At 41.4% G+C, this 17,397-nt stretch overlaps 1 protein-coding gene across 3 annotated transcripts; it reads left to right on the top strand.

Moving 5' to 3' along the window:
• Positions 1-15: 15 nt before the first annotated feature.
• Positions 16-16,431, top strand: FAM217A (family with sequence similarity 217 member A). Of its 3 annotated transcripts, XM_071211090.1 has the most exons (8): positions 16-314; positions 2,212-2,438; positions 8,839-8,935; positions 10,519-10,603; positions 10,727-10,740; positions 11,397-11,471; positions 11,576-11,640; positions 14,899-16,431. In XM_071211090.1, the coding sequence occupies exons 1-8, from the start codon at positions 297-299 to the stop codon at positions 16,112-16,114; spliced, it is 1,797 nt and encodes a 598-aa protein (XP_071067191.1). In that variant the 5' UTR covers positions 16-296; the 3' UTR covers positions 16,115-16,431. The 3 variants fall into 3 exon arrangements, with proteins under 3 accessions (XP_071067191.1, XP_071067190.1, XP_058141044.1); XM_071211089.1 differs by lacking the exons at positions 16-314; positions 10,727-10,740 and having other exon boundaries at positions 2,352-2,438; XM_058285061.2 differs by lacking the exons at positions 16-314; positions 2,212-2,438; positions 10,727-10,740 and adding an exon at positions 7,742-7,803.
• The last annotated feature ends 966 nt before the right edge of the window (positions 16,432-17,397 follow it).

Genomic DNA, 17,397 nt, shown 5'->3' with positions numbered 1-17,397 from the left:
AGTCCATCAGAAACATCCTGCCAAACCGTACATGGGTTTTAGGTGGAAACTCCAAGTTCCCTATCTGGATGTGGACGATTCCTGAGAAAACAGAGTGAGCTTTCCTAAAGACAAGAGGGGAAACAGGGCATGCACATATCCTGTGTGATTTTCCTATCTGGCTGTTGGTTGAGGCTGTGCACCTTGTGTCTGCGTAACTGAGACTCAAAGACCTTCTTGGCCCAGAGAGAGTGGTTCTATCAGCACAGTATTCAAGCAGAATTAAGGAAAGTGCTTCATCCTCCAAAACTGAGGAGATGTCCAGATTAACACAGGTAAAAATCCAAACTGCTGATTGTTTGACTTCTCTAGCAATCACTGAGGAAAAACAATGAAACAAAAATGGTCAACTCTAGTTTTACTGGTAGGAGCTATATTTCTTTGTAAACAAGAGAGGAGAAGAGTAGAAGTATTAAATAGCCTTAAACCACCAAACTTGATGGCCCTAAGCAAGATAGAAGCTACCAAGAACTTCTCCCAGATTTGGGACAAAAATGCACATAAGGTTATAGCAACTCCTTAATTTCTGCATGCTGCACCAACTGACTGAGGCTTACCATAAGGACTTTATTCTTTATGCGCTGGCTGGGTAGCCCCACTGCAAAGTGGTGGGAAGTGGGGAAAGTCATGTGAGCTGAGGGTGCATTGGCAAAACCTGGTAACTTCTCCCAGTCTGCCAAAAAAATCTCAGAAATGAAGAGAAGCAGGCAACAGAGGTAGGATGAGGAGAGCCAAATGGCGAAAGGTGAATTAAAATGAATAGAACAGAGGAGCGGGTGAAGCTCAGGTGTTTGAGCACCTGTCTTCCATGTATGAGGTCTCAGGTCCGATTCCTGGCACCCCCTAAAAAACAAAAACAAATGAAAGAAAACCCAGCTCTCATTTGGGGAGTGGATGTAGCTTAGTGGTTGAGCGCCTGCTTCCCATGTACATGGTCCTGGGTTCAATCCCTGGTACCGCCTTAAAAATAAAATAAAGTGAACAGAACAAGCTGAGTGTCATGATAGACTCAAGAAGATATTTTGAATCCTACTAATATAAGGTTGAATCCGACAAATGTAAAAACCCTTGGCCAGGACCGTATAAACATGAGAATAAAGCCATATGATGTACTAGTGTCCAGAGTAGGAGATGTAAATTATACTTCTTCATTTTCAACTGACCAACTTAAAAATAAAATAAAATTTAAAAAAAGAAACCAAAATGTATAATTAAAATACAACCATATTCAAAATGTGCTATAGAACTAGCCAGAACTGTTCAGACAAAATATGATTCTGGTCATTTTACGGGGGTCTTTGGAGACAGAAGGGAATTGGTGGGGTTGAGGAGGTAGAATGACCGGAAAGCCAGAGGACATACCCCCAAGCTTCTTTCTTCCAAGCAAAGTTAAGTGTATTACTTTAAATCCTCATTTACATAAATGGGAGAAAACATACCATGTTTGAAAAGCCATTCAATATATGCAAGAAGTGACCTATTAAAATTTGATTCTTTGTACTACATGTAAATTGATCCATATGCCCTCAATCAACTGATGGACTGTTTGTAACCATCAGAAGCTTATTGACTTTGACTGAAATTGGAAGCACAACGATTCCGTTTCATTTTGAAAAAGAAACTATCTGATGGACAAATTTTTTTAGTAGTAAAACTTCTTCTATGAATCAGCGTAATTAAATTTTCTCTAATTAAGGTATGGTGGGAAAAACGCTGTGTAGGATGGGATTTAACAGGGGTGAATGAAGGCTGGCTAAAGCTTTCCTGCTAACTCTATGTGGGCTTGGTCTGACTCCAGCCAGGTCTCATCCCAGAGTGCTGATGTATCTTTGATGAGTCCCTTACCTCCGTTCTGAATTTGGTTTCGTATTGCACTTATTTCCAAATCCATTCTTCAATGACCAATCTATTTTTATCTTTTCAAAACTGAATTTGTAATATATTATTATTTTCTCCCAAGAAAAGATGAAAAAGAATCAAAGATGAGAAAGAATGCTCCCTTTCTTTATTATGATGATGAGTTGCTATGCAGGGCCCATGATGTCCCTGAGGTGCTGGCAGTGTGATATTGACTAAATTGATCCCACAGCAGAGCAGCTGTGGGACTCTCCGTTGTTTTTCTAGTTAGGCTGATCTTTTATTCAAACGGCAATTCCTTTTTTCATTCCGAAGAGGGCTGCTGTGTCTCCTGAGAGCCTCCCCCTTGCCCCCAGCCATGGTGGAGGTGACAAGATCAGCTGGCTCCCAGAAGCCAAAGTCTTCAGTAATGTGCAAAGAGAGAAAATACTCTCCAAGTTTCTCAAAGAAAGCGTTCTAAAGCGAGTGTTCCGTTCAAAGCAAATGAGGTGGGACGGTCCAGATGGTCGGAAAGAGGATCCAAGCTTTCCTGGCACCAGAAAGTAAGTTCTGACACTGAAATATGAACCAGAATTTCGAGTGAATTCGTGATGTAAGGCAAGACGGGGAGAATACAGCCTCAGAGTACAGGCGTCTGGAGGGTGGGAGGGCTTAGAAAGCAACCCCAAGTGCAGGGATCAAGTCTTGCCGAAAAACCCAAAGAATGGAGGAAATAGCTGATTGAGAATGTGTTCAAAAGCACTAACTTCAGCGCATGAAAGAGTAGAATATATGATCTATGTGCTTATCTTATTTCCTTCCTTTTGGAAATATGTTCACATGCATCACTGTAACACCCATTCTAGAAAACTTTATTTTTTTAGAAGATTTACTTATTTATTTCTCTCCACCCCGCCCCCCCATCCTGGTTGTCTGTTCTCTGTGTCTATTTGCTGCGTCTTTGTCCGCTTCTGTTGTTGTCAGTGGCACAGGAATCTGTGTTTCTTTTTGTTGCGTCATCTTGTTGTGTCAGTTCTCCGTGTGTGCAGCACCATTCCTGGGCAGGTTGCACTTTCTTTCGTATTGGGCCACTCTCCTTAAGGGGCGCACTCCTTGGGCGTGGGGCTCCCCTACACAGGGACACCCCTGCATGGCAGGGCACTCCTTGCGTGCATCAGCACTGCGCGTGGGCCAGCTCCACACGGGTCAAGGAGGCCCGGGGTTTGAACCGCGGACCTCCCATGTGGTAGACGGACGCCCTAACCACTGGGCCAAGTCCGCTGCCTCTAGAAAACTTTAAACAAGATTTCTTACGTTTTTGCAACAGAATGGTGGCCTCCCAAATAAGACATTGCTCGGAGAGCCAAGTATCCAAGGTTAATTTTTTAAAGAAAAAAACAAAACCTCAAACTAGAAATATTTTCATATATACTTTTTTTAAAAAAAGGAATTATACTGATACAGAAAGGTGTAAGATACTTAAAATGAGTACTTTTAGAAATGGAACTCTAAATCAAGATAAATATAATTGGCCATTACTGAAGGACAAAGCAGAGGCTGATAAAGGGGGAAAAAAGACTAGTTAGCTAAACCATATGCTAAATTCAAATTGTCCGTAATTGAAATTTTTTCCACTGACTTAGCATCTTATTTGAGAGCATAAACGGCATAATATGAATTAGAAAATATGGTTCTGACTTTCCAAAAATGTTTACACAATTACACTGTACAAAATTCTGTTGTAGTACATGAGCACCCATGATGTTGGCAATACTGTGGGAAAGGGTAGACTGAAACAGAAGAAGCCTTTTCCCTCCAGAATAATTAGAAACTGAGAAATGTTGTTACTGACATTTCTTTGCATGACTCTGGACAACGAGCAGGAATTTACATCAACGTGCTTTCCAAAGTAGTCAATGTATCAATCAAGAGCACAGCACCTCTGTCATAGTGGCAGAAACCGAAGTGGGCAGCAGGACATGCTTAGTGGATTTGCTAAGTCATTGGTGCCAAGGCTTTCCCACAATATAGGTCACCTCTGTTCTAATTAATGTAAGAACTTATTAAATGCCATGAGACAGATAGCATCTACGTGAAACACTGTGTTACCTTACTCCACTTCATTCTTGAAAAAAAACCTGTTTCATTCAGTATTAGCTAACAAGGTACAGGCTTAAAATTAGGCACGCATGAGGTGCCCATTAAAAACGCTGAATTCCAGGGGTGGTCATGGATTAGCCAAGAAATCAGATACATTCCCTGGAGCCAGGGGTTGATGTTAGAGCTGGGTCTGAGCTGCTGTGGAAACAACACACTGTCCAGCTAACCCTAATGTATATTCAGTGCCAAGACTGGGCTAGAGTCAAACTAGACCTCAGGGTTTGGAGATGTTGCCACTCTTCGTTGTTTTCTGTGTATTTCATACCACCGTGATATCTCATATTTAGTTCTATCTCTCAGCTTGTCTCTTCACCACTTAGCCTGGGAGCTCTGCCACTACAGTTTCAGACCTGTGACACTAAAAACATTCTGGATTCAGTAAACGGCTGGCTGGGGGCTGCGGGTAGGCAGCCAGGATTTTGATGCTTATATCAAAGCGTTTGAAAGTCTCTAGAGTAGGAAGGAAAGTCAAGTGGGAAATGATAGGAAAGGAAGGTTTTTAAGCATATAATGTCTAGGAAAAATAGAGAGCTTCTTAGATACATTTATGGATAACAAATCTCAGAGGGACTCTAAGATCTAAGTTCAGGTTCCAAAACAAAAGGGAAAAGGAGAAACATAAACATAGAGCAAGGATACACACACACACACACACACACAATTTCTGTCTTGTATCCAGAGAACAGAAAAAGGCATTTCTCAGTCAGATATATGTGTAAAAAGCATTGGCTGGGAATAAATGGACCACAATATTTACCTGAATTTATAATTTTTAAAAAATGTGGTAAGTTGGAAAATGTTACTAAAGATTGCTCAGGCTCAGGTTACTCATTTATACAACAGGAATAATTAGTAGCATCCACTTCCTTGGTTGTTAGAAATATTAACCATACAAAATGTACAGCACTACGTCTGATATATAGTAACCGTACCACACAGTCTAACAGACCTTTTGCAGTTATTCAAACATTTATTGAATTCCTACTATGTGCCAGACACTCTGCTAGATAAAGATCCAGTCTCACCTTCAGTGTGTTCAAAAGGTAATGAGTGAGGAAGGGGGAGTGTCTAGTTGGTGGCTATAGAGTGTGAAGAAAATTAATTTTAAAAAAGAATATCAACTAAATATGTGAAGCTATCTGAACTTCAAACTCTAGCCCAACATTATAAAGACAGTGTCTCCAAAAAAAGAGAGATTGGGGGGAAGTGGAATGAGATATTGTTAATGAATAATTATAACAATAGGGAACTTAGAGGAGGCAGCAATTTATTCTTCCTGTGAGCTAGAGGCATCTGAGTAGGATTTAACTAGGCAAGTAAAAGAGGGAGGATGGGAGTTATTGTAAGAAAAGTAAAAATGATATAAGGCCTGGAAGAGAGAGCTTTTAGAAAATTGCAAAATGTCTGATATGTCAGACATGTAGTAAGCTGGGAGGGGATATGTGGCTAGAAGGGTGAAGAAAAGACACTTAAAAACCTGGCTACGAAAATTGGACTTTACTTAGACATTTGGAGGCCATTTGCATAGGTCTGTGTTTCAGAGCAGAAGTATGGCAAAAGATCTCCAGGGAAACCTCCAGGGAGCTGGAGTGAGCAAGGACCGTCTCCAACCTGACTCAGTCACCTGTGTCCCTACTGCCCGGAACAGGATTAGGCGATGTGAATACAGTAATGCATTAGCCAGGAAAGAGCTCCTGCCCTCATGGAGATTTATAGTTTACTAGGGACCGACAGACAAGAAAAAGCAAAGCAACCAAGTAAACAGATCAACAAGACTGTGATTAGCACATAGAAGCAAATGGAAAAAATTGTTATTAAATAAGCTGGGAAGGGCTTGTTTGAAGGGAGTCAGGGATGACCCTTCTGAGGAGACAAAGGAAATGCGGAGGAAGGAGACGGACACGCTCGGGCTGCAGTGAGGTGGGGGATCTAAAACCCGAGAAGCCCTTGAAAAGGTAGTCAACATTCGATATGTGTGTGCATTTTTCTGGGCAGTTTCTCTAAAGGATGTGGGCTCCTCTGCACCCAGATGTCAGGAACAGTGCATTCAGATGCTTAATGAAACACTTCCCCGTTAGGCTCTAAATCTGGGTGTTCAACTGGACGGAATCCTACAGTGTCATCAGCAAAGGATCACAAAATTCTCTTCCTCAGATGTCATAACTTATTATAAAGACTATAACCTTTTTTTTGTTAAGATTTATTTTTTATTTATTTCTCTCCCCACCCCCTCCCCCTCCCCCTTCCCTCCTTCCCCTCTCCCCTCCCCCCTGTTGTCTGCTCTCTGTGTCCATTCACTGTGTGTTCTCCTGTGTCCGCTTCTATTCTTGTCAGCAGCACTGGGAATCTGTGTCTCTTTTTGTTGCATCATCTTGCTGCGTCAGCTCTCCGTGTGTGCAGCAGGCTGAGCTTTTTTTTTTTCATGTGGGGCAGCTCTCCTTACAGGGTGCACTGCTTGTGCGTGGGGCTCCGCAACACAGGGGGACACCCCTGTATGGCAGGGCACTCCTTGCGTGCATCAGCACTGTGCAGGCACCAGCTCATCAGGGTGGTCAGGAGGCCCTGGGTTTGAACCTTGGACCTCCCATATGGTAGGTAGAGGCCCTATCCATTGGTCCAAATCCGCTTCCTACAAACATTTTTATTATTCATTTACTTACATATGTAATCGGTTTAGGTATATAACATTTTTCTCTATGTCACACTATTGTGGGTGAAGAAAATGCATACTATATGATATATATAACATAAAATATTATATATATATATATATATATTTTTTTTTTTTTTCCCCCCTTCAGGCTTAGTTCATAAAGTTGTAGTAAGAAATATGCTTTCAGGGACCCAAATTGGTCTCCTACAATGTAAACGTCGTCTAGCCAGTGTGTGTGTTAATTTTTTTCTTTCATTTGTAAGACCAATGATCTGGCTAACTTTCTTTCTCCAGTATAATCTAATATATGAAATGTCTGTAAGACAGAGATAGCTTTCCATAGATCCACACAGGTATATATATTTGGCTTGGAGTAACACAGGCAGAGCTCCTGGCTTGGCCGCGGGCCTCGGGCGGGCGCGGCCTCCTGGGTGCCCGCGAGGCCTTGTAGGCAGCGGCCAGCGCGTCGCTCGGCGCCCAGGCCCGGCCGGGAGGGCTCGGGCTGCGCCCGGGCGCAGGGCCCTGTGGCCGTGAGCTCGCCCGCGGGGGCATCCGCGTCCCGCGGCCTTGACCGGGATGGCCGAGTGGGCCTGGCCGCCCCCGACGGGCCCCGGCGGGGCGCAGGAGCAGGCCGCGTGGCCCGGCCCTGGCACCCGGCGGCGCCCGCCGCGCCGCGGGCCCGCCGCCTCGCCGAGCGTCGAGTGGCTGCGGGCCTGGGCGGCCGGCGACGGGCCCGCGGCCCCGGAACACCCGTGCGGCTGCTGGAACGCGGGGCGGCCGCGGGCGCCCCTGCCCGATTGTAGTTGCCGGGAGACCCGGCCGCCGGGGTCGCCCGCGGCGCCGCCGCCCCAGCCCAGGCTGCCACCCCGAGGCCCGGCCCGGCCCCCCGCCTCGGGCCCGGCCCCCGGCGCCCGCAGCCTCTCCACGGCCGCGGCGCCCGCGCTCCCCGCCGGCCTCCGCGCGCTGCCCCGCTTCTCCTCCCGCTCCAGGAAGGCCGAGCCGGAGGCGGCGCCCCGCAAGCCGCTCGCCCAGCACGCGGAGGCGCCCGCACTGCGGGGCGGCGGCGCCCTCGGAGAGGACGCCGGGGAGGACGCGGGGGCCTGCGGCGCCGCGGGGTAAGAGACCCCGCTCCCTGGGCCCCCGGGGACCTCACGGCCGCCCCCTGCCCTGCTGCCCCCACCAGGGACGGCCACGGCTCCCGAGGGGAGCGGGCACCACGCACACGGGGGCGGCGGGCCTCCCTCCGTCACCTCCCTCCCACCACACGCCTCTCGCTCTCCTGCTTTCCCCAGCCCTCGGTCAGGAGGCCTCGTGGCCACCGGGCCCCTCCTCCAGGTGCGGTGCCCTCCTCCATGGCACACACTTGGGTGTCCCAGGGCAGCGCCACCTGCTCAACCACCTCCTCCCAACACCGTTCTCCCATTCCACGGCTTGGCATTACAGCAGGTGCACCAACACTTGTCAATTCAGAACTTACCTGAACCATCTCTCCTATTTTTCCAGGGTGCACCTTTCCCCCTAGGAGCCAATAAATTATAAACGATGAGCATATACACTAGTTACTGTGGTGCCTTAAATTTGTGATTCTTTCCCAATAGTGAAGACATTTTTGTTGTTATCTTGGAGTTCGCTAATACTTTAAATGGTAGTAGGCGTTTGAGACACCATGACAGTTTGATGTGGAACGTATTGCTTGATCTGATGGGCCTTTTAGTGTATCTGAACTCATCACACAGAGTGCTTGCTCTGTTTAACTCTTTTCAAATGGAGCATGTTTTAAATGATTAAAAGCAGAATTCATGGCCCCATTTTATAAATTCCAGATAATTCATATTTTTTCCAATTTATATTTCAGCCTCCTATCTTGATAATATCTCCTTTTACACCTCTGACCCTAATTTTGACACTCTTTGAACATTCTTTTAGATATTCCAATCTGTTGTTTATAGTCCTTTGTCTGGCCTGCCCCCTCGTTTCTGGTTTATTTCATGTTGTTACACACACCACCACCTCTTCTTCCCCAGTCCCTCTCTTCTACTTTCTAAGGATTTTCTTAACTTTGGTATGATGGGCAACTAAAACTCAAGCTTTACTTGTATATAAAATGTTGTACCTTACCCACAAATGTGCCTGTCCCACAACCTGTATAGGATTTTAAGGGAACAGAGGAGCAGCTGCAACAAAATGGGAAGAAGAAATGGTGGAAACTGTGGCACCACCCTACCTGTGTCAAACATCTCTCATGAGGTATGGCAGATGCTATTGAACTTGAATGTTTTGCCAGTAGCTCCCCTTTGCTAAGATCTAATTTCTGTTCGATCTTACTCCTAAGATTCCTTGCTGCTTGCTCTTTGTGAACAGTTTGTACTCAGTTTTCCCTTGGTACATTTTTGGAACATCAAATGGAAAGTCTTTTATTGATGGAAAGGTTAACCAGCTTTACTCCAAAACTGAAAACATTTCTAACTGCAGCTGGGTTTTGTTAAAGATGCTGGCTTGATCAGACTGGCAGATCTCACTTCTTAATTTTCTCACACTTACTCTGTGAAAAACATTAGTAAGGCAGATGGGATATCAAAAAGTACAACCAAGTCCCAATTGCATTCTAGCTTACTTCCTACTCAGTTGAGCCTTCCCACAAGTTGACAAGTTTGGTTACATTAATTTTATTGCATGACCTCAATAGCATACATTTCATCAATTTCCCTTTCCTATTTTAATGGAAGAATATTCCTCTCACTTGTTATTTTGTACGTTAGTGTACCAGGATTACACAAATGAAAGGAGCTCGAGAATCTGTTGGTGAGCTTTTTAAAATACAGGTGACTGGGCTCACTCTCCTACTAATAAGCAGAATCTCTGGTACTTTATTTTCAACTAGTAGTTTTTACAAACACTCCCCAAGTGATTCTCTTGTGGAGACTAGACCTCATATATATTATCCCAGAAAATAGAGAATTAATTTTTCTAAAACCTTTAGAGAAAGATAATCTGAAACCTTCCTTGCTATTCCCTTCCAAGGTTCAACTATCCTTTCTGTCCAGAGGGACTTCTTTGGGGGATAAAATGTTCAATCTGATTTAAGCTTATCTCTCCCTGTTCCTCCTTAGAGAGAGGATGACACCTAAGAATACCTTACATTCCATTTGTATACTGCTTTAGAGCTTAATTTACAAATGGTTTTCTCATCTGAGAGAGAAAACAGCTGAGTTTATCCCTAAGAAAATGACCTTTTTAAAAAAATAATTTCTCAGCATGCCCTTTTCCAGAATCATTTCGATCCTTAACACACACATCCTACACTATTTTTTTTTTCCGTAACACTCTACACAATGTCTGGAACATAAATACTCAATAGATATTAGTACTTTTCCCTTTTTAATCAATTTCTAGAGTCCTGAATGAGAAATGGACAGGTCAGTGTTGAATATGATTGGAGAATTAGATATTTTCTTTGGTTGATGGCAAGATTTTAAAGGGTTTCAGATATGGTACTCAGAAAATTTGGTGACTTTGCTACTGAACACGGATTTTTAAAATTATTTTAGCATTACTTTTGAAAACCTGTGCCATTATTTTTTTAAAAGTGAGAACAAAACCAAAAATATTGTCAAAAGCCTTTTCATTTCAGTAGATGTAATCAGGTTGATGATAGTTTGATAAGAGAAGGTTGCATGCTGCCAGAAATGCTTTTAACAGGGATAGGGTCACACTGAAGTTTTGTGCCTTTTGTTGTACTTAACCCAAAGGACATATAAAATAATGTGCTTGGGCTTAAAAATTTTTTTTTCTTGACTGTTAAGTTTATTCTAAAACAAATCTTGTTTTAGAACTTATCCCACTGGAATTTGGATTCGGAAGTACCTGCTCTTGAAAATAAAAACCTTCTACCTGGAAGGGATATTGCAGCAGGTGGTAAGAAATCCTAGATGTGTATCTTTATACTGTAATAATCACTCATATTAAAGGGGGTTTGTTTTGGATAAAACTAATCTTATGTAACTATTAATTGTCATTTTTTCATGCACATTCTTTCAGGCAAAATTAACAAGGTAAGGATAAATGTTTGGTTTTAAATAATTTGCAAAACAAATAATTTTGAAGTTGTATGTTCTTTAAAATAAAAATTCCCTTAGTCAAAGTTAAACTTAACATTTTGTTTCTTTAGAATTCTTCAAACAAGTTAAAGCCTTTACTCTTTTATGAAGCTACGAATTGGCCATTAAATTAATAATGTGTTACTAATATTGTTTTCCAATATAATACTATAAATGGAAATTAACACTGTAGTGAATATAGTGTTTTTGAGACATTGCCCAAAAGGGTTCACCTTAAAATATCTTGAAGCAGTTGAAATGGTCAATATCTTGTTATAAAGTAGTGAGAAAATTAATCTTTTCAATTACCTCTTTTGTTCAAAATACAAAATGTTTAATGATCAATAAAATAAAGACAATTTGAATATTGAAGTCTCATTGGTCAGTACTGTTTAGTTAGTATTTATAACATTATATCTGTCCCTGCAAAATCAGTAAAACACAATTCGTTTGTATAAAATAATATCATAAAACTTTCCTAAATATTCATATTTCCTATACATTACTTGATTAGAACTGTTTATCCTTTGTTTAAAACAAGAATTATACGTTCTTAGAACAAGAATGGGGAACTGTGATATACTGTTCAAAAGTCTTCTGCTGTTTTATAGAACCATTTGGAAATTCCAGTAGAGCAACTGATGCTAGAACTTAATTTGTCAGAGCATGCTCAAAAAAGAACACAGGTGGGATTTTATTTATCATACTCTTAAAATATTCTTGAAAAAAATGCATATAGTTACTAAAATATTGTCCATGTTTTTGTTTTTTTTTAAAAATATATTATCAGAATAGTAAACAAGGGATATTTCAGCTATGGAGTCATCTTAATGAAGAAAGCACCATGGAGAACAAGTAAGAATATTTCTTTTTGTGAAACCCTAAATTAGTGAAATAAATTTAAGTACAGATGAGTTAAAGACTTGAAACACAAGGCCAAAAACAACCAGAAGAGAAAAGTACCATATGTGAATAGTAATAATGGAAAGCCACCCTAAAACAGAAGAGGCTGGCTGACACCAGAGATAATCAGTATGTGAGTCGTGAGTAGTTTATGGGGCCTTTACAGTGAGGGTTTGGAAGGAAAGAGTTTGGACTTCTTGTGGAAGAGAAAAGGAAAGCAGCATCCCTTGTGCCAGGAACTATTTTACTTCCTTACATACATTAACTTGTATAATCCTCACAGCCATACTATAAGTTAGGTGCTATTATCATCAACCCCATTTTACAGAGGACACTGAGGCACAGTGACAAGTTAAGTAACTTGATCAAAGTCACCCAATTAATGAATGGAAGAACCAGGATTTTAAAAGTAGCTTGGTCCAGAGCCCACGTGCACAACCACTACACAGTGTCACTTTTCACACTTAAACCTGGGTTTGGGTTCTTTTTAAGTTCTTAAACTTTAGTGTGCAGTAGAACCTCCTAGGATGTGTCTTTAAAATGTAGCTTACTATTATCTGGAAAATAATGAGCATTTCTTGAACACCTGCTATATGTCACTTTTACATCCAGTGTATTATTTAAAGGAGATCCTGAGTTCTATTCTTTATCTAGTTTTAACAATAGGGTGGTTTTTGAGAGCAGCTATTTCCTAGCCAGATGCTTCTATCTTTATGAGGCCCAGGTAGAAGTTCACCTTAAAATTAAAATTCAAGGGCGGATAAGGTGGGGGTAGAGAATGAGGAGTTGATCATTAAATTGTACAGTTTCTATCTGGGTTGATTGTAAAGTTTTGGTAATGGATAGTGGTAATGGGTAATACAACACTGTGATTGTCATTAACAGCACTGAATTATAACCACTGAAAGTGGTTAAAAGGGGAAATTGTAGGTGGTATATAAGCTACTAGAGGGAAGCAGACTTGGCCCAATGGATAGGGCGTCCACCTACCATATGGGAGGTCTGCGGTTCAAACCCCGGGCCTCCTTGACCTGTGTGGAGCTGGCCCATGCGCAGTGCTGATGTGCGCAAGGAGTGCCATGCCATACAGGGGTGTCCCCCACATAAGGGAGCCCCACGCGCAAGGCGTGTACCCCGTAAGGAGAGCCGCCCAGTGCGAAAGAAAGTGCAGCCTGCCCAAGAATGGGGCTGCACACATGGAGAGCAGATACAACAAGATGACGCAACAAAAAGAAAACACAGAATTCCCGGTGCCGCTGATAAGGATAGAAGCGGTCACAGAAGAACACACAGCAGATGGACACAGAGAGCAGACAACTGGGGGGGGGGAGGGGGCGGGAGGGAAGAGAAATAAATTTAAAAAATAAGTTACTAGAACAAAAATTTAAAGAACAAAACAGGACTGTACAACAGTGACCCTGTTGTAAACAATAGACTGTAGTTAGGACAATTTTTAAAATGTTCTTTCATGAATAGTAACATACGTACCACACCAATGCAAGGTGTTAATAATAGGATGGTATAGGGGCACTCTGCATTTTATGCATGATCTTTTCTATAAACCTACAACCCCTCTAATTAAAATAATGAGAAAAATATATTCAACAGCAAAACCGAATGTCCTAAGGAATGTTGGTCCTGGTAGGTATACAAATGGCTGCTTTTGAGGAAAAGAGCTTATCTTGCAATAAGAGCTTCCAAGGTAGGAGGTCAAAGGAAGTGCTCCAGCACTGAATTTCATCACCATTACAGAGGAGGAAGCACAGAGGCAGTGGAGGGCAGTGGCTAAGAGCATGGGCAGGGAACCCCGTGGCTGGGTTCAAATCCCCGCTCCACCATGCACTGTGTGACCTTGGGCAAGTTGCCTGATCACTTTGTTTTCTCAGTTTCCTTATCTGAAAAAAGTAGAAAATAAAAGGGCCTATCTTATGGGTTTGTTTTGGGTATTAAACAGAATAATGTGCTTGATATATATTCACCATTAATATTGAGAAGGACTAATAATGTTGCAGAGATGGGAGCCTGATATCAATGAAATATTACTGAGATTTTTTCATCCTCAAGTAAAGAAAATAAAAACAATACCCTTCATTCAGTGTTGAACATTTTGCAAATTATGCTCACATAAATCATCTGACTTGATTCTTAGAGCAACTCTGAGGAACGTGTTACCATTTCGATTTTGACCATGCACTGGTGGGGAAAGGGTTCAAGCCTAGGTATTCTGATTCCAGAGCCCATGCTCCTTTTTCTGCACAGCATTGACTAGTGACTGTTATCAGTTTTAGATTTCAGCGATTTTCCTGTGGTTCTTCAAAGGCAAGACAGCACACCTGGTATTTAGCTAAATCAATTTCTTCATTTTTCAAAATCCTTATAGACTACTTTGATATCTTGAACATAGATTGGCCTTAAAAGCAGCAAGAAGATAATAAAACTATGTCAATTAATGCATCAAATCTTCTTTCAATGTCAGCATTTCTAGTAAGGTTAAAAAAAAAAACAACAAGAAAAACTAACCAAGTACTCAGTAATCTGTGGCCTATTTGCAGGATTCTTTTCAGTGTAATTCCTGGAAGTATTATTCTAAAATAAAAGAGTGCTATCAGAAGATAATTACTATGAATTATTCCTGGGATAATTTTGTTTGCTAGATGTTTTTTTGCTTCCTTTTTTTGTAATAATTGAAAAACAAAACAAACAAAAACCAACCCACAATGGCTAACTTGAAAACCTTTTTAAAGTAACCTAATGATATTCCATGAGTTTCCTTATATCTGATTCTGGGTCAATAAATATTTCACTGTTTTAATTTCAGTTTGCATTGGATAGCCTCCTTTTCAGACATCATAACTGCATGCACAGTATATACATAGGAAACTAGGTATAATTTGCCACTTTTATCTTAGTGCCTATTCATAGCTACAGTTAGCTATTTGTAGATAAAATGATCTAATCACCTATGCTTGCAGGAAGGACTGCCCAGTTAATATTATATCTATTATTTTTAAAAATGTATATATATTGTATATAATTAGAGCATATTTGAAAATTAACATATTTCTGTTACTGACCAATAGATACAGATCTGCCACTGGGAACTATAACATTTACCAGCCTTCAATCACAGTTCTTTATCCATATCATTTCAATAGCACTTTGATTCTAGTCAACAAACCATTCATTAATTAAGTTTTTTTTTTTTTTAAGGGATTTCAAAAAATCTTCAGTGGAAACTGGCTTTAATGTAACCAATAATTCCATAAGGCTCTTCTCTCTGAACCACTCACTAACAAGCGCTTCAGTCGATAAGCACGTGGATTCTTACCCTGGACTGCAGCAGGTGCCACTAGGGCTCTGCTGGCCCTATGCCGATGGAGACTTCTTTAAAGACAGAAATGAGCCTCAGGTGACCTCGTGTTCAGCAACAGAAAACAGCAGTGGTGAAACCTTTTCAGCTCCAAACTGGAATTTGAAATATGCAAACAGCAGTGTGGAAGAAAATTTAACAGATGAAAGTGATTTATCAGAAAATGAAAAAACCAATGACACTTTACTCAACTATTTTAAAAAGATGGACCTGAACCTAAAGCCAGAAACCATAGAAAACTTGGAAGAATCTTTCACAGAGGAACCAAGTGAAGTATTTCCGTATCCTGATTTTCTCCCTCCACCTTTCAATACTCTAGATTTACACAAATTGGCCCTCTCAAAATCAGAGAATTGGAAAGCGACAGTGGAGCCCCCAGAAAGCTCTATTGAACACTTGATAACTCGTTTACTGGAAATGGAAAGAATACAACATGTGACTATACAAAAAGAGAGGCCCAAATTACAAACTAACTTCCTCACTCCTGCAGTTACCGAACGACCTTCGTCCTCCAAAGCTACGCCCAAAGCGAGGCAGTCAAAACTTTCTGATTCTCTAAGTCTTCAGACATCTTGTATAGATAAAAGTCGAGAAAAAAGAAAAAATCACTCTGGTTCTGGCAAGTTTGAACAAAATGCTTCTAAATGGAATTGGAGCAATGCTGGAAAATATAAGTGGAATACTAGACCACCATCTCTAAAAAGTTCATCCACCACAAAACAACTGATCGCAGCTTATGACGAATTGAAGAATCCCAAAGGCTCCGTTATCAATCCATGCCAAGAACCCTCCAGCAAGCCGAGTCCTGCCCCAACAGCACCATCCCTGGTTAAGATGGCCTCAACCAGATGTCTGCCACCGAGGTCTCCCATACCAGTTTCACCTGTCCCTTTGTCTTTCCCCGAAAACCAGAGGGAAGAAATTAAGCCAAGGACCAAAAAGACACTTTACCGAAAAAATATAGTATTGAACAGACCCTTCTATATTCGGAAGCTGAACTGTTTATCACCTTCATTTATAGTGAAGGATAAATGTTCACCCACCGAACAAAAATAACACTTTTCTTTCATACATCTCATCATGAACAAAACTCTTCCGAGAAGCCCAGTTAAAATATGGCTCATCATTCCAAGATACAGCTGTTAAAGGCACACACACAGGAAACAATTGCTTGATATGACATGAGTGGAACTTGTAAAAATCGATGTGGAGATGTCTCTATAAATTCCAGGACTTCTATTATGACATAGTTGACAATCTTTTGTATGTTTCAAAGAAGTGTTTCACTTAGTAAACTAAACCATTATATTCAAAAGATTGTTCTTTTGTTATTATTTTCCATTATTAAGTCCATCAATAAATGGTATAATTGACTTACTGCTGCTATAGTTATTCTTTCATCGTGTTCCATTATGCAGTCCTTAGAGTTGCAGTTACATCAGTAATTTTTCAGTCCTCTCCACACTGGTACCTTTTTTCCCTGCCTTCTCCATCTCCACAAATTTCCTTTGTCTATCATTTTGACCTATCCTTTGGGCATTTGCCTGGCCTTTAAAAGCTAAAGAAGTTGCTATTCTGTTAAATTAATATATGAGATCCTCTAGATCCTCCTATAAATTCTTTGAAACTTCATCTCCCAGGCCTTTCGTCAAATATGACATAAGTTCACTTTGGGGCCCAACTGCAGGTCTTAGCATGAAACAGCCCTGTTCCACTGAGACCTAATGGTTTTAAAATACCAAAGAAAAAATAGGAAAAGGTCAGTGTCCACGAAGCAGCCACAATCTCACATTAATGGAATTTTTTTTTTTCCATGTGAAGGGCTTATGTTGCTGAAGTATTAACCTAGAAAGCAAACAGCTAAAGCTTAACTCATCTGCCTGATGGAAAAGGGATCCTGCCTGGGATTAAATGCAAACAGCTCAAGTTAACTCATTTACCTGGTGGGAAAGGGACCCTGCATGGGATTAAACGCAGACAGCTAAAGTTAATTCATTTACTTGGTGGGAAGGGAACCTGCGTGGGATTGACAAGCTTTTCTGCCCCTAAGAATCAAGGAGACGAAAAAAACAAACTCCTGGACTTTATCCAGACCTACTGAGACAGAATCTTTGGGAATGGACTCAGGGACCCACATTATAAACATCCCAGGTGACTTTAAGGTGGGTGAGTCTTGGATCACACTTTGAGAAACATAGTAAATGGAAAACTTGATGTAACATGCACAGACCAGAGGTTTCTATATTTTGGGGTGTAGTATGCTTTGGCTTTAGTGGATGAATTCAGGTTAGTTTTTCTTAAATGTTAAGAGGTAATGTACATTGTACACCTTGGATGAA

Source organism: Dasypus novemcinctus, chromosome 22 (genome assembly GCF_030445035.2).
Source record: "Dasypus novemcinctus isolate mDasNov1 chromosome 22, mDasNov1.1.hap2, whole genome shotgun sequence".
Taxonomy (NCBI): domain Eukaryota; kingdom Metazoa; phylum Chordata; class Mammalia; order Cingulata; family Dasypodidae; genus Dasypus; species Dasypus novemcinctus.
Note: the sequence above shows the minus strand (reverse complement) of the source record. Positions and strands in the feature narration are given on the sequence as shown.